This window comes from Amblyraja radiata, chromosome 1 (assembly GCF_010909765.2).
Source record: "Amblyraja radiata isolate CabotCenter1 chromosome 1, sAmbRad1.1.pri, whole genome shotgun sequence".
NCBI classification, from domain to species: domain Eukaryota; kingdom Metazoa; phylum Chordata; class Chondrichthyes; order Rajiformes; family Rajidae; genus Amblyraja; species Amblyraja radiata.
In genome coordinates, this window is record NC_045956.1 from 177,537,109 (window position 1) to 177,564,977 (window position 27,869).

Sequence of the window (27,869 nt, forward strand, 5' to 3'; positions counted from 1 at the left end):
GATCTTGTTTGTTGAAAAGGGAAAGGAATGTGGTTGATCGCAGCTAATTGTGGCGCCTGGTATCCCACGGAGAGAGCGGTGCATTGACAATGGTCCTCGTCTGAATGGGGACAATACTGTACACAATGGAGTTACGTTTCCTGATATTGACTTCGAAAGGCTCTTTAAGTCCACAAACACAATGCTGGGCTGCGGTCTACATCAGATAGCTTATTTTAGACCTTCTTGATGTCAATGGGGACTGGATTGTGAGACACACTTCCCCCCTCTGGAAAAAATGTCTTTGTCGAGCGAGTTGTTTTTACAAGGGACATTCTAATCCGTGGCAAGACGTTTAAAAAATGTTGACTTTTTTAAATCTTGGAACGAGGAACTGCAGCAGCTGGCTTCCCCAAAACAAAAAGACACAATGTGCCAGAGGAACTGAACGGGTCAGGCAGCATCTCTGGAGACGATGGATAGCTGACGTATCGGGTCAGCCTGAAGAAAGGTCCCAACCCGAAACATCACCTATATCAGTGGATATAGGATAAGGCAGAGATAGGTGGCTTCTTGATTAGTAGAGGTGTCAGAGGTTATGGGGGGAAGGCAGGAGAATGCAGTTAGGAGGGAGAGATAGATCAGCCACGATTGAATGGCAGAGTAGACTTGATGGAACAAATTGCCTAAAGGGCCTGTCCCGCTGTACGAGGTAATTCAAGAGCTCTCCCCTCCCGAGTTTAAAAAAAAAATCAAACTCGTGGTAAGCACGTACAATGTACGTAGCGGGTACATCGGAGCTCGGGACGTTTCTTAGCGGCTCATAACGCTAACGGCAGGTACTCGGGAAACGTGGTAAGCTCGTGAAGACTCATGAAGATTTTTCAACATGTTGCAAAATGTCCACGAGAGCCCCGAGTACCTACGAGCGGCTATGACCGTAATTCTCCGAGTTCGAATCAGGGGAAACTCGGGAGAACTCTTGAATTACCTCGTACAGTGGGACAGGCCATTTACTCTACTCCTATCACTTATGACCTTATGACCTATCCATGTTCTCCAGAGATGCTGCCTGACCTGGTGAGTTATTCAAGCACTTTGTGTTTTTTAAATATATCGTTACTTTGGTTTGAAGGTGAAGGAAAGTCCAACTTAAATGCACAGATTGTTGCTGAAGCCATATTTTGAAGGTCAGTGTTATGACTGACGAGGAACAGTTAAAGGAATGGGGGAACTGGTAGTTGCAGCCTCGCAGCGCCAGAGACCCGGGTTCGATCCTGACCTCTGGTGCTATCTATGTGGAGTTTGCAGATTCTCCCTGTGACCACGTAAATTTCCTCCAGGTGCTTCAGTTTCCTCCCACATTCTTAAGACATGTGGGTTTGTGGGTTCATTGGCCTCTATAAATTGCCCCTAGTGTGTCAGGAGTGGGAGAAAGTGGGACAACATAGAACTAGTGTAAACGGGAGATCGATGGACAGTGGGCCGAAGTGCCTGTTTCCATGCTGTATCTCTAAAACTACAAACAACTCTGACATCTGGTGTGTATCTAATTGATGAGGCAAGGCTTGAGAAGTGGCAAGAATAAGCAATCATGCCTCCATTGTGAAATATACTACCTTGGCCATAGGCACGCAGTATGGAATCAGGCCTCAGTCTGAAGAAGGGTCTCGACCCGAAACCTCACCTATTCCTTTTCTTCAGATATGCTGCCTGACCCGCTGAGTTACTCCAGCTTTTTGTGTCTAACGTCATTTGAAACTGGCTCTTGAGCCCACTGAGTCAGTGCCGAGCACTTAGTATCCATTTGCACTCATGCAATCAGTCTGAAGACGGGTTCTGACATGAAACATAGTCTGTCCGTTCCCTCCACAGATGCAGCCTGACCCTCGAGGGTTTTCCAGCACTTTCTGTTCTACACTAATGTTGTGTTCATCCCATTTTATTGTCTCTGTATTCCCACCGACTTCCCTCCAGATTCTACCATTCAACTTCCAATGGTCACTTAGCCTATAACCTGGAATGAAGGAAGGGTACAGAGAAGATTTATGAGGATGTTGCCAGGACTAGAGGGTCTGAACTCTCAGCAGGGGTTGACTAGGCTGGGACTATTCTCTGGAGTGCAGGATGAGGGGTGATGTTGTATAGGTGTATAAAATCGTGAGAGGAATAGATCGGGTAGATGCACAGAGTCTCTTGCCCAGAGTAGGGGAATTGAGAACCAGAGAAAATCAGTCTAAGGTGAAGGGGAAAAGATTTAATCAGAATCTGAGGGGTACCTTTTTCACACAAAGGGTGGTGGGTGTATGGAACAAGCTGCTGGAGGAGGTAGTTGAGGCTGGGACTATCCCAACGTTTAAAACGTAGTTAGACAGGTACATGGATAGGACAGGTTTGGAGGGATATGGACTAAACACAGGCAGGTGGGATTAGTGTAGCTGGGACATGTTGATGTGGGACAAGTTGAAACCAAAATGTATAAAAATGACCTTTAATAAAATCTGACAATGTGCAATTTAACCACATGTGATTTTTTTCTATTACAAACCTCAAACTGTGGAGTACAGAAACAAATAAATAAATGATGGGTCTTTGTCCCAAACATTATGGAGGGCAGTATACAAATGCTGTACAGACAGCACGGGTAGTCAGGTCTCCGGTGGTGTAAGGTAGCTATTCTACCGCAGCACCACAGTGCCACCCTGTTGGACAATGTAGATATTTTGCCAACGCTTGAACCCATTGTTTCTTCTTTGTTTTCCACAGAAAATGACAATACTGGATGTGTCTTGCTGCATACATCCAGAAAGGTAAGATCATAAGTGATAGGAGTAGAATTAGGCCATTTGGTCCACCAGGTCTACTCTGCCATTCAATCATGGCTGATCTATCTCTCCCTCCTAACCCCATTCTCCTGCCTTCTCATAACATCTGACACCCGTACTAATCGAGAATCTATCTATCTCTGCCTTAAATATATCCGCTGACTTGGCCTCCACGGCCTTCTGTGGCAAAGAATTCCACAGATTCACCTCTTTCACTTGATGTGATGCGATTTTTCTTGTTTTGGATTTGCCATTAATGGATCTGGGTTAGACCTGTCTTTTCGAAGAACAGGAGTGTTGGAGTAACTCAGCGGGTCAGGCAGCATCTCAGGAGAACATGGATAGACCACGCTAGTGGCGGACTGGCCAGGGTGTCAGCTTGCCCGATGGCAAGTGGATCCCTGATGAATTGGGCCCCCTTTGTCTCCTGGCAACCAATATTTTTAGACCCAGTCCGCCACTGCACCATGCTTCTAGTTGGGATCCTTCCTTAAGGGCCTGTCCCACGAGCATGCGACTCCATGCGGCAAGCGCAACCTAACGTGGTCGCTTGAGTCGTACGGCCTCTCGGGGCCGGTCCCACTTTGATCGCCGGAGCCGTACGGAGTTGTGCGGAGCTGGTCCCGACATCGCACGGAGCTCTGAAAAACTGACCGTGTTCACAAATCCCGCGCGGCAACGGCCTGCCGGCCCACAGCCGCCTCGACGCCGTACGCACCACCTCGACGGGCATACGCGGACTTCGCTCAAACTTCACGTCACTCACTCGACATCCGCGCGGCCCCCGCTTCCGGTTTGGTCGCGCTTGCAGGTCAGATCCTCGTGAGACAGGCCCTTTAGACTTGGATAGACATTTGTTTTAGTTTAGCACAGTGGCGCAGTGGTAGAGACACCGCACAGACAGCTCCAAAGATCAGGATTGAATTTGGGTCATTGGTGCATTGACTACAGTACCATCTGTGACAAATAAATTATCTGCCCATTGATTATGTATATGGTTCCTCTGTGAAAACAAGTCTGTTTTCCTGCAGTAACAGAAGTGACTACACTTTGAATGTACTTAAAGGCTGTGAAATGCTTTCCAAACTTCTGAAAGGAAACTAAAAGGCAAGCCTGGACTTGATGGGCCAAATGGCCTAATTCTGCTCCCACAATTGATGGACTATTGGGCCAAATGGCCTGTTTGGGTGCAGTGAACTTTGTCACTCTGTGAATCCAAACCACAAGGACTGTTGTACATACTGGGCTCCACAGGAAGGTAAGATTAGGACAGCAAGCCATCCACAATAAATCCATCGCACCATTTCAATTATAGACACCCCTCACCATAATACTCCCAGTGGGAGAGATACAGATATAATGTCACAGCAAATATGAAGAGGCCAATCTCTATCTGATCGAGCAACAACTTTATGAATAATGCATTAAGAATCAGAGGCGACAAGGAATTGTTTACCTTTAAGATTAAGGCATAGCTTTTGTTTCTTTCAGACAGAAGTCATTTAAAAGTAAATAGAGATACAGAAGCTGGATAAACACATCGGTTTCAGCAGTAGTTTTGGATGGAGAAATGGAGATCACATTTCAGGCCTTTCAGAATGATTTAACAATGTCATAAGTTCATATGTAATAGGAGCAGAATTAGGCCATTTGGCCCATCAAGTCTACTCCGCCATTCAATCATGGCTGATCTATCTCTCCCTCCCAACCCCATTCTCCTGCCTTCTCCCCATAACCTCTAACACCTGCACTAAACAAGAATCTATCTATCTCTGCCTTAAAAATATCCACTGACCTGGCCTCTACGGCCTTATGTGGCAAAGAATTCCACAGATTCACCACCCTCGGACTAAAGAAATTTCTCCTCATCTACTACTTAAATGACTGTCTTTTAATTCTGAGGCTTTGACCTCCAGTTCAAGACTCTCCCACTGGTGGAAGCATCCTCTCCACATCCACTCTATCCAAGCCTTTCACTATTGTGTACGTTTCAATGAGGTCCCCCAACAGGACTCAACACCGGTCTCTAGCACTGTGAGGCAGCAGTTTTACTGCCTGTACCACTCTGTTGACCTTAAATGGAGGATAGAGAGGTCACTGGGGAACCTAGTGTTTGTTCCATTCCAATCCACATACAAGGGACAATAAGCAGAGGCCAATTAAACTATAAACTTGTACGTCTTTGGAGTTTAGTTTAGAAATCCAGCGCGGAAACAGGCCCTTCGGCCAACCGGGTCCGCTCCAACCAGCGACACCTGCACCCTTACACTGTCCAACACACACTTGGGACAATTTCCAATTGTACCAAGCCAATTGACTTGTAAACCTGCACGTCTTTGGAGTGAGGGAGGAAACCAAAGCACCTGGAGGAAACCCATGCTGTCACGGGGAGAACGTACAAACTCCATCATACAAACAGCACCCGTGGTCAGGATCGAACCTGGGTCCCTGGGGTGCTGTAAGGCAGCAACTCTACCGCTGCACCAACTATGCCGGGCCGATTGGAGTTGATGATTTTGGCCCATTATTCACGTGCCAGCCATTAGTAGAAACAGTTTAATTCACCCTGTTCTTTCTCCACGGATCCACAGTCTGTTTCCGTTTCACGTACATGCCGTGTTCTCTCCTGCTTGAAGGGGTGCAGGAAGTAGAGGCTTCTCCCCTCTCGTATCAGGCCAGAGGCGCAGAAGTGTGAAAACGCACACCTCCAGATTCAGGGGCAGTTTCTTCCCAGCTGTTATCAGGCAACTGAACCATCCTACCACAAACTGGAGAGCAGTCTTGACCACATCAACCTCATAGGAGACCCTCAGACTATCTTTAATCGGAATTTACTGGACTTCATCTTGCTATAAACATTATACCCTTTATCCTGTATCTGTACACTGTGGACGGTGCGATTGTAATCATGTGTAGTCTTTCCGCTGACTGGATGGCACACGACAAAAAAGCTTTTCACTGCACCTCATTACAAGTGACAATAATAGATGAAAGGGTGTAGAAAGATTTACGAGGATGTTGCCAGGACTTGAGGGTCTGGAGCGACAGGGAGAGGTTGAGCAGGCTGAGACTCTATTCCCTGGACGCAGGAGGATGAAGTGTATAAAATCATGAGGGGAATAGATTGGGTAGACGTACAGAGTCTCTTGCCCAGAGTAGGGAAATCGAGAACCAGAGGGCATAGGGTTAAGGTGAAGGGGGAAAGATATTATGGGAATCTGAGGGGTAACTTTTTCATACAAACGCTAGTGGGTGTATGGAACATGCTGCCAGAGGAGGTAGTGATGCAGGGAATATCGCAACATTTAATAAACAATTAGACAGGTACATGGATAGGACAGGTTTGGAGGGATATGGGCCTAAGGCAGGTAGATGGCACATGTTGGGCAGTTTAGGCAAGTTGGGCCGAAGGGCCTGTTTCCACACTGTATCAGTCTATGACTCTATGGTTTGGGAACCGCTCCCTTCAAGACCGCAAGAAATTGCAGAGAATTGTGGATGCAACCCAGACCATCACACAAACCAACCTCCCTTCCATTTAGGAAGTAGGGTCTAGACCCGAAAGGTCACCATTCCTTCTCTCCAGAAATGCTGCCTGTCCCGCTGAGTTTCTCCAGCACTTTGTGTCTATCTTCCCTTCCCTTGACTCCATTTATACTTCATGCTGCCTCAGCAAGGCCACCAGCATAATCAACGACGAGTCGCATCCTGGCCACTCCCTCTTCTCCCCTCTCCTATCGGGCAAAAGGTATAGAGGTGTGGAAATACACACCACCAGATTCAGAGACAGCTTCTTCCCAGCTGTTATCAGGCAACTGAACCATCCTGTCGCTACCAGGGAGCAGTCATTGGAGATTCTCGGACTATCTTTGATCAGACTTTACTGAACTTCATCGTGCACTAAACGTTATCCCATACACTGTGGATGCCTTGATTGTAATCATAATAATAATAATGGATGGGATTTATATAGCGCCTTTCTAATACTCAAGGCGCTTTACATCGCATTATTCATTCACTCCTCAGTCACACTCGGTGGTGGTAAGCTACTTCTGTAGCCACAGCTGCCCTGGGGCAGACTGACGGAAGCGTGGCTGCCAATCTGCGCCCACGGCCCCTCCGACCACCACCAATCACTCACACACATTCACACACATTCACACACACACACAGGGCAGCTGTGGCTACAGAAGTAGCTTACCACCACCGAGTGTGACTGAGGAGTGAATGAATAATGCGATGTAAAGCGCCTTGAGTATTAGAAAGGCGCTATATAAATCCCATCCATTATTATTATTGTCTTTCCACAGACGGGATAGCGCGCAACATAAAAGCTTTTCACTGTACCTCGGTTCAAGTGACAATAGTAAACTAAACTAATCCTCGCACACTGCAAGGAAGCAATCACCCTGTTTTCTTCTTCCCCCACACCCCCATCCCCTTCTCTTTGCCAATTGTCCTCAAGCAATGTCCTCTCCCCTGATTCCTGAACCCCTAGCTGTTGGCACAGTTAGTGTTTGAGGTTTGGACAGGCGTGTGACATTCTTTTGAACTTGAAGCCCAGATCCTGTGCTCCATGCTGGGATAAACGTCCAGAACCATTGCTGGTGGCTCTGCGACAGGGGGGAAGACAGCATCTTGCGCACAGCTGCCTGAGTTTGATTTTAAGAGATATAGGATGGAAACTGGCCCGTTTGGCCCACCGAGTCCGCACCGACCAGTGATCCCCGCACATTAACACTATCCGACACATCACTTGGGACAATTTACATTTATACCAAGCCAATTAACCGACAAACCTGTACATACGTATTTGGAGTGTGGGAGGAAACCGAAGATCTCGGAGAAAGCCCACGCAGGTCATGGGGAGAACGTACAAACTGTACACACAGCAGCCGTAGTCAGGATTGAACCCGGGTCTCTGGCGCTGTAAGGCAGCAGCTTTACCACTGTGCCGCCCTGTGGCGGCCTTCGATATATAACAATTGCGTTTAGTCGTCTCGTCCACATGTGTTCCATCTGCTGTTGTCAACAGAGATCAGAAATTATGGTAACGATTATTAAGAAACTAAACCGGAGCTGAATTTGGCAAAATGAAGGATCAGAAAATGTAAAGAAAATGGTCGGCGCGGTCGCACAGCAGTGGAGTTGCTGCCTCACAGCGCCAGAGACTCGGGTTCAATCCTGACTACGGGTGCTGTGTGTACGGAGTTTGTACCTTCTCCCCGTGACCTGCGTGGGCTTTCTCCGGCTGCTCCTGTTTCCCCCCCACACTCTAACGACCTACAGATGTGTAGGTTAATCGGCTTCGGTGAAGATTATAAATCGTCCCCAGTGTGGAGGATAGTGTTAGTGTGCAGGGTACAAACTCCATACAGACAGCACCCGTAGTCGGGATCAAACCTGGATCTCTGGCGCTGTGAGGCAGCAACGCTACCATTGTGGCGCCATACTATTCTATGTTCTAACGCGGATTCAATAGACAATAGGTGCAGGAGTAGGCCATTCAGCCCTTCGAGCCAGCACCGCCATTCTATGTGATCAGGGCCCCAATCAGTACCCCGTTCCTGCCTTCTCCCCATATCCCCTGACTCCACTATCTTTAAGAGCCCTATCTAGCTCTCTCTTGAAAGTATCCAGAGAACCGGCCTCCGCCGCCCTCCGAGGCAGAGAATTCCACAGACTCACAACTCTCGGTGAAAAAGTGTTTCCTCATCTCCGTTCTAAATGGCTTACGGCTTTTTGACGGCTTTTCGGCTGAGCGTCCATGTTCTGTTTTTATTCTCGCAGTACCTGAAGTTGAAGAACTTTGAGGAAGAGGTGCGCGCGCACAGGGACCTGGACAGATTCCTGGCTGGGGCGGGAATCCTGCTGGACGTGTCGGCCCTGTCCCTGGATGATGTTCTGCGGGAGATGGTCAAGCACATCGCCAAGGAGTCCGAGAACACGGAGCCCATTTCCAACTTGGACGAGGTCATGGGCAGCTTATTCACTGATTGCAGCACGTTTCGGGAGGGCAGTGGCAATGGTAATTGCGCTTGCTTGCACCGTGTGAAGCGTTGCCTCTCAACAAAGACTCTTGTTGCAACCCTTACTCTATCGAAGGTGGCCCAGGGTCGAGTTGATGCCTCACAGCGCCAGAGACCCGGGTTTGATTCTGATCTCGGGTGCTGCCTGTGTGGAGTTTGCACCTCCTCCCTGTGACCGCGTGGGTTTTCCCCGGGTGCTCCAGTTTCCGTCCGCATCCCAAAGACTTGTAGGTTTGCAAGTTAATCGGTCACGTAAATTGCCTCTCGTTGTGTAGGTTTCTTCCAACACTCCAATGACGTACGGGTTTCTAGGCCAAATGGCTTTGGTAAAATTGTCCCTAGTGTGTGTGGGATAGTGTTAGTGTTCGGGGATCGTTGGTTGGTGCGCACTCAGGGTGGGCTAAATGGCCTTTTTCCACGCTGTATGTCTAAGCTAAACTAAATTTCACACTTCATCACAAAAGACCAGACCTCAGACCTGTGACTCTGTCACCTCAGACCTGTGACTCTGTCACCAAAGATCAAAGAGAGAGCGCTCGAATATCTTTGGTTCACACTGCCTCACAAAAGCAACAAACATAATTAAAAGCTTGTCTGACCTTGGTCATTCCCCTTTCTCCCTGCTCACATCCACCAGACACAGGAACAGCATCGTCACCTCTTTAATCATGCTTCTTCCACTAGTTAGGGTACTGTCCGATTCATCTCTACTCCCCTGTGGACATTGGGCTTTATCTATACGACTGATGGTGTACAATGCAGGGAACAATATTCTCATAATTCATGGAGCAGCATTAGGCCATTTGGCCCATCAGAGTCCACCATTCAATCATGGCTGATCTATTTTTTTTTATCAACCCCTTTCTCCTGCCTTCTCCCCATAACCCCTGACATCTGTACTAATCAAAAATCTGTCCATCTCCACATTAAAAATATCCACATCCATGTCTCCATAGCATGAATTCCATACATTCACCCTTCGGACCAAAGACATTTCTCCTCACCTCCATTCCAAGGGTAAAAGAGTGCAGAATTATCAGCATTGTAGCAAAACAGTTCCATTGACAAAGTCCATATTTGCAAAGGGGTAGAAGTGAATTGGACAAGGCCCTAGCTTATGGAGGACTGATAACGGAGGGGAAGAATCTGTTCCTGAGTCTGGTAGTGCGCGATTTCAAGCCTCTGTAACTTTTGCCCAACGGGAACAGGGAGAAGGAGGAATGACCTGGGTGGCATGTTTAGAGATGCAGCGTGGAAATGGGCCCTTTTGCCCACCGAGTCTGCTTTCACCATCGATCACCTGTGCATGAGTTTGAGGTCATCCCACTTTTGTCTTCTACACACGAGGGACAATTAACAGAAACCAATCATCCTACAAATCGTGCATGCCTTTAGAATGTGGGAGGTTATTGGAGCACCTAGAGAAAACCCACGTGGCCACAGGGAGAACGGTCAAACTCCACACAGACAGTACCCATAGTCAGGATCAAACTCTGATCTCTGGTGCTGTGAGGCAGCAGCTCTACCTGCTGCGCCACTATGCCACCCTTGAGTCTTTCACTATGTTGGCTGCTGTTCGGAGGCAGCGTGAAGTGTGATGAATTTAATGGTGGGAAGTCCGGGACTGAATGATGGAGAACAAGGATAGGCAACTTTATGAATCGTACCTCTTCGTCATGGACAGAATGTTATTGTGAATGAAATGTGTAAGAAGGGACTGCAGATGCTGGTTTAAACCGGAGATAGACACAAAAAGCTGTGGTAACTCAGCGGGACAGGCAGCATCTCTGGAGAAAAGGAATGGGTGACCTTGCGGTCAGTCCGAAGAAGGGTCACGACCCGAAACGTCACCCATTCTTTCTCTCCAGAGCTGCTGCCTGTACCGCCGAGTTACTCCAGCGTTTTGTGTCTATCTTATTGTAAATGAAATGGGTCACTCTGTAGGACAGTGAGCAGTTAGGAAGCAGAATGGGACGTCAGTCTTCTTTGGATGTGGAGAAGATGCTTCCACTAACTTCGGACCAGCGACCAGAGTCTGAGAAATAAAGATTGTTCCTTTAGGAAGGAGATGAGGAGGAATTTCTTCAGTCAGATGCTGGTGAACCTGTGGAATTCATAGCCACAGAAGGCTGTGGAGGCCGAGTCAGTGGATATTCTTGCCATAGAGGGAGTACAGTGAAGGTTCACCAGACTGATTCCTGGGATGTCAGGACTTTCATATAAAGAAAGACTGGATAGACTCGGCTTGTACTCGCTAGAATTTAGAAGATTGAGGGGGGATCTTATAGAAACTTACAAAATTCTTAAGGGGTTGAACAGGCTAGATGCAGGAAGATTGTTCCCGATGTTGGGGAAGTCCAGAACAAGGGGTCACAGTTTAAGGATAAAGGGAAATCTTTTAGGACTGAGATGAGAAAAACATTTTTTACACAGAGAGTGGTGAATCTGTGGAATTCTCTGCCACAGAAGGTAGTTGAGGCCAGTTCATTGGCTATATTTAAGAGGGAGTTAGATGTGGCCCTTGTGGCTAAAGGGATCATGTGGTATGGAGAGAAGGCAGGTACAGGATACTGAGTTGGATGATCAGCCATGATCATATTGAATGGCGGTGCAGGCTCGAAGGGCCGAATGGCCTCCTCCTGCACTTATTTTTCTATGTTTCTATGTTTCTATATTTTTAAGGCAGATAGATTCTTGATTAGAATCAGGGTGTCAGGGTTATGGGGAGAAGGCAGGAGAATGGGGTTGAGAGGGAAAGATATATCAGCCATGATTGAATGGCAGAGTAGACTGGATGGGCCGAATGGCCTAATTCTGCTCCTATCACTTATGAAGTTATGAACAAATGGGACAGAGTACAAGTAAGGACATGTTGCTGGAGGGCATTGAGACCACATCTGAAGTATTGTCAGCAGTTTTAGTCTCCTTATTGAAAGAACAAAATATTTGAGTTGGCACAGTTGAGAGCACATTGGCAAGGTTGATGCTTGTGGTGATGGTGGTAACTTTGGATGAAAGATTGGGTCTGTGCTCCTTGGAGTTTAGAAGAACAAGAAATGAAATTGAACTACTTAAGCCAAGAGTAGGGGAATCGAGAAACAGTGGGCAAAGGTTTTCAGTTTAGTTTAGTTTATTGTCCCGAGTACCGAGGTACTGTGAAAAGCTTTTGTTGCGTGCCAACCAGTGAGGAGAAAGACACTAAATGATACAATCGAGCCATTTTCAGTGTATAGATACATGATAAGGGAATAAGATTTAGTGCTAGGTGAAGCCAACAAAATCCGATTAAGGATAGTCCGAGGGACATCAAAGAGGTAGATAGGAGTTCAGCACTGCTCTCTGGTTGTGGTAGGATGATTCAGTTTAAGATGAGGGGGAAAGATTTAACAGGAACCTGAGGGGTAACTTTTTCACGCAAAGGGTGGTGGATGTATGTAACGAGCTGCCGGAAGAGGTAGTTGAGGCAGGTACTTTTGCAGTGTTTGTGAAACATTTAGACAGGTAAAACATAGAAACATAGAAAATAGGTGCTGGAGTAGGCCATTCGGTCCTTCGAGCCTGCACCGCCATTCAATATGATCATGGCTGATCATCCAACTCAGTATCCTGTACCTGCCTTCTCTCCATACCCCCTGATCCCTTTAGCCACAAGGGCCACAACTAACTCCCTCTTAAATATAGCCAATAAACTGGCCTCAGGTAGGTGGATAGGACAGGTTTAGGGGGATATGGGCCAAATGCAGGCAGGTGGGACTAGTGTAGCTGGGACATGTTGGCCAATGTGGGCAAGTTGGGTCGAAGGGCCTGTTTCTACACTGTATCACTCTATGACTCTTTGAGATTCCAAGGGGGTTTGACACATGTGGAATTTAGAACTAGGAGGTGTACATTCATATCAAGGGTTACCGGTTTAAGATTAAACTGAAGAGGAATTTATTTTGAGGATTGTGTATAGTTGGAATTCCTTGCCTCCTAAGGGCGGTGGGGTTTACTGTTATAGAGTTATACATCAGGGAAACAGGCCCTTTGGCCCAACTTGCCTATGCCAACCAATATGCCCATCTATGCTGGCCTATTTGCCCACGTTTGGCCCATATCCCTCTAAATCTTTCCTGTCCGTGTACCTGTCCAAATGTCTTTCAAATGTTATAGTACTTGCCTCAACTACTTTTTCAGGCAGCTCATTCCATACACCCGCCCCCCATGGTGTGGAAACACAATTCCTATTGAGTTCCTATTAAATCTTTCCCCTTTCATCTTAAACCCATGTCCTCTGATTCTCGATTCCCCAACTCTGGGTAAAAGACACTTTGCATCACGCGATCTATTCCCTTCATGATCGTATATATCTCTATAAGATCACCCCTCGGTCTCCTGCCATCCAAGGAATAAAGTCCTAGCCTGCCTAACCGCGCCCTATAGCTCAGGCCCTTGTGTCCTGGCAACATCCTTGTAAATCTTCTCTGCACTCTTTCCAGCTGAACAGCATCTAATTTTGTGCCAGCTCCACGTAGTTTATTGTCATGTATACCGAGGTCCAGTGAAAAACTTTTTTGTGGCGTGTTTTCCAGTTAGCGAAAAGACAATACGTGATTACAATCAAGCCGCCTACAGTGTACAGATACAGGATGAAGGGAATAATGTTTAGTGCAAGGTAAAGTCCAATTTAAAGGCAGTTCGTAGGTCTCCAATGAGGGGTAGATTGGCGGTCAGGGCCACTCTCTAGTTAGTGAGAAGACGGCTCAGTTGCCTGATTACAGCTGGGTAAGGAATTGTCCCTGAATCAGGAGGTGTGTGAGGTGATTTCTAAGCTTGCTTATTTATTTTTCAGCTGATGAAATACTTCTCGAGTGCCAAATGTAGGAAACATGAAAGATAGACACAAAGTGCTGGAGTACCTCAGCGGGTCAGGCAGCATCTCTGGAGTAAAAGGACTAGGTGACGTTTCAGGACGTGATCCTTCTTCAGACTCTTCTACGGACTAGGAAATATGGAAGTCAATTTGGGCACCGCTAACTTTAGTTTAGTTTTTAGTTTAGTTTAGAGATATAGTGCGGAAACAGGCCCTTCGGCCCACCGAGTCCGTACCGACCAGCGATCCCCACCCATCAATACTGTGCTACACACACTAGGGACAATTTACACTTATACCAAGCCAATTAACCTACATTCCTGTACGTCTTTGGAGAGTGGGAGGAAACCGAAGATCTTGGAGAAAACCCATGAGGTCAAGGGGAGAACGAACAAACTCTGTACAAACAGCACCAGTAGTCGGGATCGAACTCGGGTCTCTGGTGCTGCAAGCGCTGTCAGGCAGCAACTCTAACGCCCTAAACTCCTAGGAACTGAAACGGCCAGCCCCATCTTTTCCCTCCATATTGTCATCTATATCTCTTGTTTCCCTTTCCCCTGACTCCCTCTGAAGAAGGGTCTCGACCCGAAACATCACCTTTCCTTTTTTGCACAGATGCTGCTTGTCCCGCTGAGTTACTCCAGCTTTTTGTGTCTATCTTCGGTTTAAACCAGCATCTGCGGTTTCTTTCCGGCCCGCTGTTCCCCTTCTCCAAATGCCATTTGGAGGGCAGTCACGGTGGTGCAGCGGTAGAGTTGCTGCCTCACAGCGAATGCAGCGCCGGAGACCCCGGGTTCGATCCCGACTATGGGTGCTGACTGTACGGAGTTTGTACGTGCCCCCCGTGACCTGCGTGGGATTTCTCCGAGATCTTCGGTTTTCTCCCACACTCCAGACATACGTGTTTGTAGGTTAATTGGCTGGTTGTAAATGTTAAAAATGTCCCTAGTGGCTGTAGAATAGTGTTAATGTACGGGGATCGCTGGTCGACGACCTGTTTCCACGCTGTATCTCTGAACTAAACTAAACATTACTTTTTGATTGATGAAAAGCTTTTTATTGGATTGTCAGTTCATTCTGTTGCAGATTGTTTCCTCGTTTCCTCAAAACATCAAAGGACAATTTTTTAACTGGGTGCGAAGGGCACAAGGTCAAGCTGCTTTGGGGATCGACATTCTTCCTCGTGAGATCTGGCCAGTGCTAACAGTTCATGGTACTGAAGCTCCAAGGATGCCATCAAAGCTGGAAAGAGTGCAGAGAAGTTTCATGGGGAAGTTTCCAGGACTCGAGGGGCTGAACTATGGGGAGAAGTGGGGCAGGCTAAAGGGCCTGTCCCACGGCAAATTTTTCGGCGACTGCCGGCGTCATATCAGGGTCGCCAAAAGATTTTGAACATTTCAAAATCCGGCGGCGACAAAAAAAATGTTGCGACACTTGAAAAAGCACCGCTCGTCATACGCCATCACGTTGCGTCACGCCACGACTTTTTTGGTGACCTGATACGTCAGTCGATGATGCCGGCAGTCGCCGAAAAAATCGCCAAGTGGGACAGGCCCTTAAGACTTTATTCATTGGAGCGCTTGAAGCTGAGGGGTGATCACAAAGGTGTACAAGATCATGAGGGGAATAGATGGGCTGAATGCACAGTCTTTTACCCAGAGTAGGGGAATGAAGAACCAGGGGAAAAGATTTAAGATGAGTGAAAGATTTTATAGGAACTTTTTTGAGAGCGTAGTTGGTATATGGAATGAGCTGCCAAGGAGGTAGTTTAGGCAGGAAATATGGCAACATTTAAAGAACATTTTGATAGGTACATTACACAGCTAGTAAAGGTGTAGAAGGCAGACTCAGCGGGACAGGCAGCATCTCTGGAGAGAAGAAATGGGTGACCTTTTGGATCGAGAGACCCTTCTTCAGACTGATCGGATTCAGATTACTCAGTCTGAAGAAGGGTCTCTACCCGAAACGTCACCCATTCCTTCTCTCCAGAGACGCTGCCTGCCCCGCTAAGTTACTCCAGAATTTTGTGTCTATCTTCGGTTTAAACCAGCTTCTGCAGTTCCTTCCTACACAAGGTTTAGAAGGAGATGGGCCAAGCCCAGGCAGGTATGACAAGTGTAAATGGGGCATCTGGGTCACCATGGACAAGTTGGACCAAAGGGCCTGTCTCCATGCTGACTCTGACTCTAGCTCCAAGGATAGGAAAGGTTTAGAGAGATGTGGGCCAAACACAGGAAGGTGGGGCATCTTGGTCAGCATGGACGTGTTGGGCTGAAGGGCCTGTTTGTTCCCAGGTTATATGACTCAATGATATAACAGGATATGCAGGGGAAACTGCCAGATCTGTGGAGCTTTATGATGTGTTGTGCTGTGAAAATAATTTCAAATTTTTTTTTTTTCCCTTCCAGTACACCTCCTGTCAAATACCATTCAAGGAGTTTCTGCTACGACCACTGGCGTTCAGTATCAGCAATCCTGGCTCTGTCTTCTGTAAGTGTCCCTGGAGAGTTTGGTGCATTGGTTGTCACCATTGTTTTTTTTAAATTTAGTTTTACTTTAGAGATACAGCACGGAAACAGGTCCTTCGGCCCACTGAGTCCGCACCGACCTGCGCTCCCCGCACATTAACACTATCCTCGCAACGACAGTGCTGAAACTAGCACTCCAGGGGCAATTTTGCATTTACACCAAGCCAATTAACCCACAGATCTGTACGTCTTTAGAGTGTGCGAGGAAACTAAAGATCTCGGTGAAAACCCACGCAGGTCACGGGGAGAACGTACAAACTGCGTACAGACAGTGCCTGTGGTCGGGATCGAACCCTGGGTCTCTGGCTCTGTAAGGGCTGTCATGCAGCAACTCTACCGCTGTGCCACCCTGGGATCAGATGCCCACCGTAGTTGCTTGGGTCAGAAGGAGAATCAAGATTAAAGTTCAATGCAGGCACGAGGAACTGCCGATGCATGATGTACCAAATATGTAGTGCTGGAGTAACTCAGCAGGTCAGGCAGCAACTTTAGACTTTACTTTAGACTTTAGAGATACAGCAAGGAAACAGGCCCTTCGGCTCACTGAGTCCATGCTGACCAGTTACTAACACCTATGAGTGAGAAGCGAGTGTTACCAAACTTCTGAATTCACTGGGGTGGAACCCTCTCCAAGACAGACGTGAAGTTCACCGTTTGACCTGTTTTTTACAAAATGTTAAATGGTCAGCTCGACATAGATTACAAGTCCTACACCAAACCCAAACCAATTAGGAGCAGACGAGGGCATTCGATCCAATTTGAGATTCCAGCTACCAAGACAGATGTGTACAGCAATTCGTTCTTCCCCCGCACAATTAAAGCATGGAGTAGTCTCCACCCTACTATGGTTACCCAACCAGATGCAACTAAATTTAAGGTAGCTCTTTCTTCCCAAAAACCCTTTCTGGCTTAAGTTCTCCCTCCACCACCTCCAGTTTAAATTCCATTTGGAATATTTTCGAGGACCGAGGACAAGAACCAGCCATCTGGTCACATTATCCTACACACTAGGGACAATTTATAATTTACAGATCTCCAGGTGTTCCAATTTCCTCCCACACTCCAATAACTTACAGGTGTGTAGACTAATTGGCTTGGTAAAGTTGTAAATTGTCCCTAGTGTGTATAGGATAATGTTAATGTGGGGGGGATCACTGGTCAGCATGGACTCGTGGGCTGAAGGGCCGGTTTCCACCCTGTATCTCTAAAACTAAACTAAACCAAACTAAAGATGTCAATTGACCTGCGAACCTGTACGTCCCGACCCGAAACGTCACCTATCCATGTTCTCCATAGATGCTGCCTGACCCGATGGGTTACTGCAGGACTTGGTGCCTTGTAAAGTTCAATGTTCTACCCATTAGGCAGTGATAAGCCTGGGAAAGGTGTTTCTTTTTAAATGTCTTTCCTGAATGAGCCTGGCTCCAATGGAGTTGTGGAGTTTGACCACTTCATCTGGAGCAGGTTAGGTTATTGATTCTGACCTATTAAATCAGAGTGGAATCAGAGACATCAGTTGCTTGGAACCTGGGCGGGGAAAACCCACTCTCAGATCTCCCTTGCGTTTGACTTCACTGGTTTCCTATCATGTTTTAGATTAGTTTAGAGACACAGCCCGGAAACAGGCCCTTTGGCCCACCGTATCACTGACCAGCGATCCCCGCACAATAACACAATCCCATACAATTTACATTAATACCAAGTCAGTTAACCTACAAACCTGCACGTCTTTGGAGTGTGGGAGGAAACTGAAGATCCCGGAGAAAACCCACGCGGGTCACGGGGAGAACATTCAAACTCCTTACAGGCAGCACCCGTAGTCAGGATCAAACCCGGGGCTCTGGTGCTGTAAGGCAGCAACTCTACTGGTACGACACCGATTTATTTCATTGTTGACGGAATACTCCTGGGATGTATAGGCAGCGTTCATAGCCATTATTCAAAGCAGATTCTTCATTCAATTCAACAGATGCTTTGCATTGTCTCTTCCTGTCTCTACAGCCCAACTTGCCCACAATAGCCAACATGTCCCAGCTACACTCGTCCCACCTGCCTGTGTTTGGCCCATATCCCTCCAAACCTGTCCTATAGAAACATAGACATAGAAACATAGAAATTAGGTGCAGGCCATTCGGCCCTTCGAGCCTGCACCGCCATTCAATATGATCATGGCTGATCCATGCACCCATCTAACTGTTTCTTAAATGTTGCGATTGTCCCCGCCTCAACTACCTCCTCTGGCAGCTTGTTCCATACATTCACCATCCTTTGTGTGAAAAAGTTACCCCTTAGATTCCTATTAAACCTTTTCCCCTTCACCTTAAACCTATGTCGTCTGGTCCTCGATTCTCCTACTCTGGGCAAGAGACTCTGTGTGTCTACCCGATCTATTCCTCTCATGATTTTGTATACCTCTATAAGGTCTTCCCTCATCCTCCTGTGCTCCTTGGAATTTAACCCAGCCTACTCAACCTCTCCCTATAGTTCACAACCACCTCTAGTCCTGGCAACATCTTCGTAAATCTTTTCTGAACCCTTTCAAGCTTGACAATATCCTTCCTATAACGTGGTGCCCAGAACTGAACACAATATTCTAAATGCGGTCTCACCAATGTCTTATACAACTGCAGCATGACCTCCCAACTTCTATACTCAATACTCTGACCGATGAAGGCCAATGTGCCAAAAGCCTTTTTGACCACCTTATCTACCTGTGGCTTGACCTTCAAGGAAACATGCACCTGCATTCCTGGATCCCTCTGCTCTACAACACTACCCAGAGGCCTACCATTTACTGTGTAGGTCCTGCCCTTGTTCGACGTCGCGAAATGCAACATCTCACACTTCTCTGTATTAAATTCCATCAACTATTACTCCGCCCACCTGGCCATTCGATCCAGATCCTGCTGCAATTGTTCACAACCATCTTCACTTTTGACTGATCAGCTATAGGAGTTAGTTCCTAGGAGTTAGCAGTGCCCAAAGGGGCACCTCCTCTCCTACACTCCAAACACATACAGGTTTGTAGATTAATTGGCTTTGGTGAAATTGTAAATTGTCTTTGGTGTGTATCATAGTGCTAGTGTAAGGGGTGATCGCTGGTCAGTCAGACTCAGTGGGCTGACAGGCCTGTTTCCGCGCTGTGTCTCTATAGTCTATATAGATGGAGCTGATGTTCGGGAGTCTGGTCTATGTAATGGACTGGGCTACATCCACAGCCCTGTAAATTCTAGACTTGAGGAACTGCAGAATCTAGTTTGCAAAATGAAAACCCAAAGCGCTGGAGTAACTCGGGGTCAGTCAGCATCTCAGGAGAACATACCCTCAAGAGATGCTACCTGACTGGCTGAATTACCACTTTGCACTTTTTTTCTCTGCAATTTGCAGATGATATGCTTAGGCTGATTGAGATGTTTCATTTAATATCATGAGACAACTCAAGATTCCTAACTTGGTCTTGTTCATCCAGCTCTGATTATTGGCTCTGTGGTAATGTGTACCCTGAGGTGCAGTTTCTTGTCTCTGCCCAAGGCTTTGATGGCTATTCCAGTGCTATTCTAGTGCTGTTGCTTCACATATGGATACACTTATTAGGTAAATATTTTTTACATTTAGATTTTGTTTTTCAGGAACAATGTAGGCATTAAGCACAACCATCTGTTTGGCATATTCTCTCTTTTCTTAACAAAACCTCAAAGTCTGCTTTGGTTAAAAAAACAGAGTTCCTAACCCCACTCCCCAAAATAAGACCAGAAAGTTTTTAGCTTTTTTGTCTTAGAGTCGTACAGCATGGAAACAGGCCCTTCAGCCCAACTTGTCCATGCCGGCCAAGATGCCCCATCTCTATCCTAGTCCCATATCCCTCTGAACCTTTCCATGAATATGTTCAAGTGTCTTTTAAGTGTTGTTATTGTACCTGCCTTAACTACCTCCTCTGGCAGCTCGTTCCATACACCCACCACTCTCTGTGTGAACAAAGTTGCCCCTCAGGTTAGAGTCATTGAGTTTTACAGCACGTAAACAGGCCACACGCACCAAAATGCCTCATTCACTGGTCCCAGCAAGGGTGGCATGGTGGCGCAGCGGTAGAGTTGTTGCCGGAGACCCGGGTTCAATCCTGACTACGGATGCTGTCTGTACGGAGTTTGTACGTTCTTCCCGTGACCGCATGGGTTTTCTCCGGGTGCTCCTGTTCCCCCCCCCCCCACACTCTAATGACCTACAGGTTTTTAGGTTAATTGGTTGCGGTAAAGATTATACATTTTTTCCGGGATCTCCGGTTTCCTTCCACGCTCCAAAGACGTACAGGTCCGTAGGCTAATTGGCTTGGTAAAAGTGTAAATTGTCCCCAGTGTGTGTTTCCCTGCTGTATCCCTAAACTAAACTAAACTAAACCCCCAACCTGAGTTATGCAGAGGTAAGCAAACTTCCTTAGCTGGCCTTAATCACAAGAGATTAACAAGAGCTACCTTAGTTGACGATGAATGGAATAGATGGGGTAAATGCACAATGTCTTTTACCCAGGGTTGAGGAATCAATTGGGTGGCACAGTGGCAATTTAGTTTAGTTTGTTATAGTTTAGAGGAACAGGCCCTTCGGCCCACCGAGTCCGTGCCGACCAGTGACCGACACACTCTAAAACAACCCTACACACACTAGGGGCAATTTTTACATTTATACCGAGCCAGTTATCCTACAAACCTGTACGTCTTTGGAGTATTTAATAGTATGAAGTATCTTTGGACCATTTTGTCATGAATAACCGTTTCTGACAAAATGCTTACCTATATATTTTCGCAATTAAAATGTTGTTGTTTTACTTCCCACTCTAGGTGCACCATTGTAACACTCCAGGAACGGCACGTGTGTATATGTCGACTCGACAGGCCTCAGAACTGGGGTGAGAATTGCTGTGAAGTTCGCTACATCATCCTGATCCTGGTGCCGGCCAGAATGGTAATAACTTAAAACAACTTAATCAAGAATCTGGCACACTCCACCATAAAAATAATCATTGACTTGGCCTCCACAGCCTTCAGTGGCAATGAATCACACAGATTCACCACTCTGACGAAATAAATTCCTTCTCATTGCATTTCTAAAGATACGTTCTTTAATTCTGAGGTATGGCTTATATCCTAGACTCTCTCCCACTCGTGGAAAAGTCATCTCCACATCCACTCTACCCAGGCTTTTCACTATTTAGTAAGTTTTAATGAGGTCCCTCATCCGTCTAAACTCCAGCAAGTACAGGCCCAGTGCCAGCAAATGCTCACTGAGGTACTGTGAAGAGCTTTTTTGTTGCATGCTATCCAGACTTTACATGATTAAAATCAAGCTGCTCACAGTGTACAGATACATGATAAAAGGAATAACGTTTAGTGCAAGTAAAAGCCCAGTAAAGTCCGATTAAAGATCGTTCAAAGGTCTCCAATGAGGTAGATGGGAGGTCTCTAGTTAGTGAGAGGATGATTCAGTTGCCTTATAACAGCTGGGAAGAAACTGTCCCTGAATCTAGCGATTTGCCCTAATGGGAGGGAGGAGAAGTGGGCATGACTGGTCTTGATTATGTTTGTTTTATCACCAGACTTGGAAACAGCCTCTTCCCTTCTTTATCAGACTTTCATAATCTAGGGTACTGTCCAATTTTTCATCTATCTCTACCTCATTTCAGACATTGGACTTTGTCAATGGAACTGATGCGCTACAATGCTGAGAACTATACTCTGCACCCTTTGATCTATCTATTGTACTTGTATGAACTGATTATATCTATGTTTAGTGTATCTGATTTTTTTGCATAGCATGCAAAACAAAGCTTTCCACTGTACCTCAGTGCACATGACAATAATAAACATCATCCTATTTTCAACGATACAGAGAAGATAGACACAAAGTGCTGGAGTAACTCAGCAGGACAGGCAGCATCTCTGGAGAGAAGGCATGGGTGACGTTTCGGGTCAAGACCCTTCTTCAGAAAGTCACAGGAACATGGATTCAGAGATAGGTCAGAGATAGATTCTTGACAGAGAGAGATAGATTCTTGATTAGTACAGGTGTCAGGGTTTATGGGGAGAAGGCAGGAGAATGTGTTTCAGAGGGGGAGATAGATCAGCCATGATTGAATGGCGGAGCAGACATAATGGGCCGAATGGCCTAATTCTGCTCCAAGAACTTATTAACATTTCCTTTTGTGCCAAAGATGATCTTTGATGATAATTTAGTTTGACACAAGAGATGGCAGGTTCTGGTATAATTTTGCTTTGGGAACTTGTAGTGGATGTTTTCAAGAGAGAGCTCTTAGGGCTAATGGAGTCAAGGGATATGGGGAGAAAACAGCAATGGAGGACTGATTTTGAATGATCAGCTATGATCATATTGAATGGCGGTGCTGGCTCGAAGGGCCGAATGGCCTATTCCTGCATTTATATTTCTATGAAATGGAAACGAGATATAGACGGTGATGTAGAGAGATATAGAACAAATAGAGTCATAGAGTGAAACAGTGTGGAAACAGGCCCTTTGGCCCAACTTGCCCAAACCGACCAACATGTCCCAGCTACACTAGCCATAGAGTGATACAGTGTGGAAACAGGCCCTTCGGCCCAACTTGCCCAAACCGACCAACATGTCCCAGCTACACTAGCCATAGAGTGAAACAGTGTGGAAACAGGCCCTTTGGCCCAACTTGCCCAAACCGACCAACATGTCCCAGCTACATAGGTTCCACCTTCCTGCGCTTGGTCCATATCCCTCCAAACCTGTCCTATCCATGTACCTGTCTAACTGTTTCTTAAACGTTGGGATAGTCCCAGTCACAACTACCTCCTCTGGTAGCTTGTTCCATACACCCACCGCCCTTAGTGTGAAAAAGTTACCCCTCGGATGTCCCCTTCACCTTGAACCTATGTCCTCTGGTCCTCGATGCCCCTACTCTGGGCAAGAGACTCTGTGCATCTACCCGATCTATTCCTCATGATTTTATACATCACTATAAGATCACACCTCATCCTCCTGCGCTCCACAGAATAGAGACCCAGCCTACTCAACCTCTCCCTATAGCTCACAACCTCCAGTCCTAGCAACATCCTCGTAAATCTTCTCCGAACCATTTCAAGCTTGACAATATGTCAGCCATGATCATATTGAATGACGGTGCAGGCTCGAATGGCCTACTCCTGCACCTATTTTTTCTAATATCTTTCCTATAACATGGTGCCCAGAACTGAACACACTATTCTAAATGCAGTCTCACCAACATCTTATACAACTGCAACATGATCTCCCAACTTCTGTACTCAATACTCTGGCTGATGAGGCCAATGTGCCAAAAGCCTTTTTGACCACATTATCTACCTGCGACTCGACCTTCAAGGAACCATGCACCTGTAATCCTGGATCCCTCTGCTCTACAACACTGCCCAGAGGCCTGCCATTTACTGTGTAGGTCCTGCCCTTGTTCGACGTCCCAAAATGCAACAGCTCACATTTCTCTGTATTAAATTCCATCAACCATTCCACCGCCCACCTGGCCAATCGATCCAGATCCTGCTGCAATCGTTCACAACCATCTTCACTATCTGCAAAACCGCCCACCCATAATGAAATGAATGAAAGATATGCAAAAAAGTGAAGATGATAAAGGAAACAGACCATTGTTAGCTGTAGCTCGGTGAGAACGGGAAGCTTGCACGACTTGGGTGGGGGAGGAATGGAGAGAGAGGGAATGCCGGGGTTACTTGAAGTTGGAGAAATTACGATTTATACCACTGTGTTGTAAGCTGCCCAAGCGATATATGAGATGCTGTTCGTCTAATTTGCGTTTAGCCTAACTCTGACAATGGAGGAGGCATAGAACAGCAAGGTCAGTGTGGGAATGGGAAGGGGAATTAAAGTGTTTAGCAACCGGGATATCAAGTAGGTCCAGGCGGACTGAACAAAGGTGTTTAGCATTAACGTGTCTGGTTGCAGGTAATGCCCTGTTCCAGCTATTACCCCCTCTTGTGTTTGAATGCACTATATTCCATTCTTTCTAATAAGATAACAGCATATCATCTAAAGAAGGGAAGCAAGGAACTGCAGATGCTAGAATCCTGAGCTAAACACAAATCCTGGAGGAATTCATTTGTGGAGTGTGAAGAAGGGTCTCGACCCTAAACGTCACCCATTCATTCCTGTTCTCCAGAGATGCTGCTGCCTGTCCCGCTGAGTTACTCTAGCATTTTATGTCCATCTTCAGTGTAAACCAGCACGTGCAGTTCCTTCCTACACATCTGTGGAGGAAATGGCCAAACGATGTTTTGGGCCAGCACCCTTCGTCAGATTGATTCAACAGTCCCTGAATATCCATGTTTAGAATTGGGTTTGAATTTATTATTGTCACCTGTGCTGTGGTACAGTGAAAAGCTTTGTTTTGCGTGCTGTCGAGTCAGATCACATAATATTTTACATAAATACAATCATGGCACACTCAAATGCATTAGGTAGAGCAAAGGGGACGTTACAGAGTTTAATGTAGTTTAGAGCAACTAGGCGGAAACAGGCCCCTCTGCTCACCGAGTACGTGGCGACCAGCGATCCCCGCACACTAGCACGATCCAACACGCACTAGGGCCATTTACAATTTTACCAGGCCAATTAGGCTTCAAACATGTTAGTCTTTGGAGTGTGGGAGGAAACCGGAGAAAACCCACACAGGTCATGGGGAGACTGCACAAACTCCGTACAGACTGCATCCGTGGTCAGGAACAAACCCGGGTCTCTGGCGATGTGAGGCAGCAACTCTACTGCTGTGCCACCATGCCGCCCTCAGCATTCGTGTACCAATCTAAAAGCCTCTTGAACATCACCATCATATCTGCTTTTATAATCGACAGATGGCACAATGGGCTAAGTGTTCGGCTGGCAACCGGAAGGTAGCTGGTTCGAATCCCGCTTGGAGTGCATACTGTCGTTGTGTCCTTGGGCAAGACACTTCACCCACCTTTGCCTGTCTGTATGGAAGTAATTGTGTGAAGCACTTTGGGGTCAATGCAAGTTGACTAAAAATGTGCTATATAAATAAAGACATTTATTATTATTATTATTATAATGTGCGATTCAGGCACTCGTCACTGTGTAAAAAAAAAAAAATGCCCCGCACATCTCCTTTAAACTTTGCATCTTTCACCTTAAAGCCATACCCTCTAGTCTTTGACATTTAAACCCTGAAAAATAAAAGGTCCTGACTCTCTACCTAATCTATGCCTCATAATTTAAAATATTTCTATCAGGGCTCCCCTTAAGCCTCGGACGCTCCACAGAATACAATCCAAGTTTACCCAACCTCTCCTTATAGCTAAGGCCTTCTAATCCCTTTGGTGGATACATCAACACCCTGCCACATTGCTTATTGTCTCCTTGACACCTCTGTTGTTCAAAGTGTGTAATGCATCACGGGTTCAATCCCACCAGACAAAGACACAGAGCGTTGAAGTAACTCCAAAATCCCTGACACCCGTAGCAATCAAGAATATAGTTACCCCACCAGATGCAACTAAATTTAAAGTAGCTCTTTCTTCCCAATAACCCTCTCTGGCTTAGGTCCTCCCTCCACCACCTCCAGTTTAAATTCCATTTGGAATATTTTGGAGGACCAAGAAACCAAGAACCAAGAATCCCCCCTTAAACAAATATCTGTTGACTTGGCCTCCACAGCCTTCTGTGGCAATGAATTCCACAGATTCACCACCCTCTGACTAAAGAAATTCTGCCTCATCTCCTTTTTAAAGGTACGTCCTTTTATTCTGAAGCTATGGCCCCTGGTGCTAGACTCTCCCACTAGTGGAAATATCTTCTCCACATCTACTGTATCCAGGCCTTTCACTATTCGGTAAGTTTCTCTGAGGCCCCCCTTCATACCTTCTAAACTCCAGCGAGTACAGGCCCAGTGCCGACAAATGTTCATTGTATGTTAACCCAAGGTTATGGGGAGAAGCCAGGAGAATGGGGTTGAGGGGGAAACATACGTAGGTTCCATGGTGGAATGGCAGAGTAAACTTGATGGGCCGAATGGCCTAATTCTGCTCGTATGTCTTGAGGCCTTACAAGAAAAGCAAATGAATGCTGTTCCACTGCTGATTCACTCTCTTCAATGTCTGCTCTTGATTTCTACCAATTCTGGCCATTGCCTCCAAACATTAAAATGAATATTTTTAACCTTATTCATTGGGCAGCGAAACTATCTGTTCCAGTTCAGTTGCCAGTCGTAATCCCTGCCAATATTACTCACCATTGGTTTTGCTAACTAGCACAATGTGTCTAGAGCTTACTTTTAATAGCAGGAAGTTGCTCATTAAGTTTTTTATTTCAATCCATTTCATTCATTTGCTTCCAGAGTATTCACATTGCTGGCATTTATTGCCCATCCCTAACCACCTCCAGCCTCTATCCATTAACAATCTATCATGTTGGTGGAATTTGTGCAGCATTTTGTCCAGATTGCTTAAGGATGGGAGGTTTCTATTGAGACAGGAGTGAACTAGAAACATAGAAACATAGAAAATAGGTGCAGGAGTAGGCCATTTGGCCCTTCGAGCCTGCACCGCCATTCAATATGATCATGGCTGATCATCCAACTCAGTATCCTGTACCTGCCTTCTCTCCATACCCCCAGATCCCTTTAGCCACAAGGGCCACATCTAACTCCCTCTTAAATATAGCCAATGAACTGGCCTCAACTGCCTTCTGTGGCAGAGAATTCCAGAGATTCACCACTCTCTGTGTGAAAAATGTTATTCTCATCTCGGTCCTAAAGGATTTCCCCTTTATCGTTAAACTGTGACCCCTTGTCCTGTACTTCTCCAACATCGGGAACAATCTTCCTGCATCTAACCTGTCCAACCCCTTAAGAATTTTGTAAGTTTCTATAAGATCCCCCCTCAATCTTCTAAATTCCAGCGAGTACAAGCCAAGTCCATCCAGTCTTTCTTCATATGAAAGTCCTGACATCCCAGGAATCAGTCTGGTGAACCTTCTCTGTACTCCCTCTATGGCAAGAATGTCTTTCCTCAGATTAGGAGACCAAAACTGTACGCAATACTCCAGGTGTGGTCTCACCAAGACCCTGTACAACTGCAGTAGAACCTCCCTGCTCTTATACTCAAATCCTTTTGCTATGAATGCTAACATACCATTCGCTTTCTTCACTGCCTGCTGCGAGTGAACTAGCAGCGATTTCGCACAAGAATTTGTTTTCTGACTGAGTTTAGACTTTAGCGATACCGCGTGGAAACAGGCCCTTCGGCCCATCGAGTCACCACCAACCAGTGATCACCCACATGCCAACACTATCCTACACACTAGCGACAATTTACAATTCCAGAAGCCAAATTAACCTACAAACCTGTACATCTTTAGAGTGTGGGATGAAAACCCACGTGGTCACGGCGGACAATCCTCAGTCCTCAGTTTCAGTTTAGTTTATTGTCACGTGTACCGAGGTACCGTGAGAAGCGTTTGTCGCGTGCTATCCAGTCAGCAGAAAGACAATACATGATTACAATCGATCCATTCACAGTGTATAGATACATGATAAGGGAATAACGTTTAGTGTAAGGTAAAGCCAGCAAATTCCAATCAAGGATAGTCCAGGGGTCACCAATGAGGTAGATAGTCG

The 27,869-nt window shown here is 46.3% G+C and overlaps 1 protein-coding gene across 1 annotated transcript in view; it reads left to right on the forward strand.

The window, feature by feature from the left end:
* Window positions 1–27,869, forward strand: part of slc4a11 (solute carrier family 4 member 11) — a 133,719-nt gene that overhangs the window by 51,269 nt on the left and 54,581 nt on the right. The window contains 4 exon segments of the mRNA XM_033035592.1: window positions 2,746–2,789; window positions 8,595–8,832; window positions 16,094–16,175; window positions 21,046–21,169. Of these exon segments, the coding sequence (XP_032891483.1) occupies window positions 2,746–2,789; window positions 8,595–8,832; window positions 16,094–16,175; window positions 21,046–21,169 (488 nt within the window).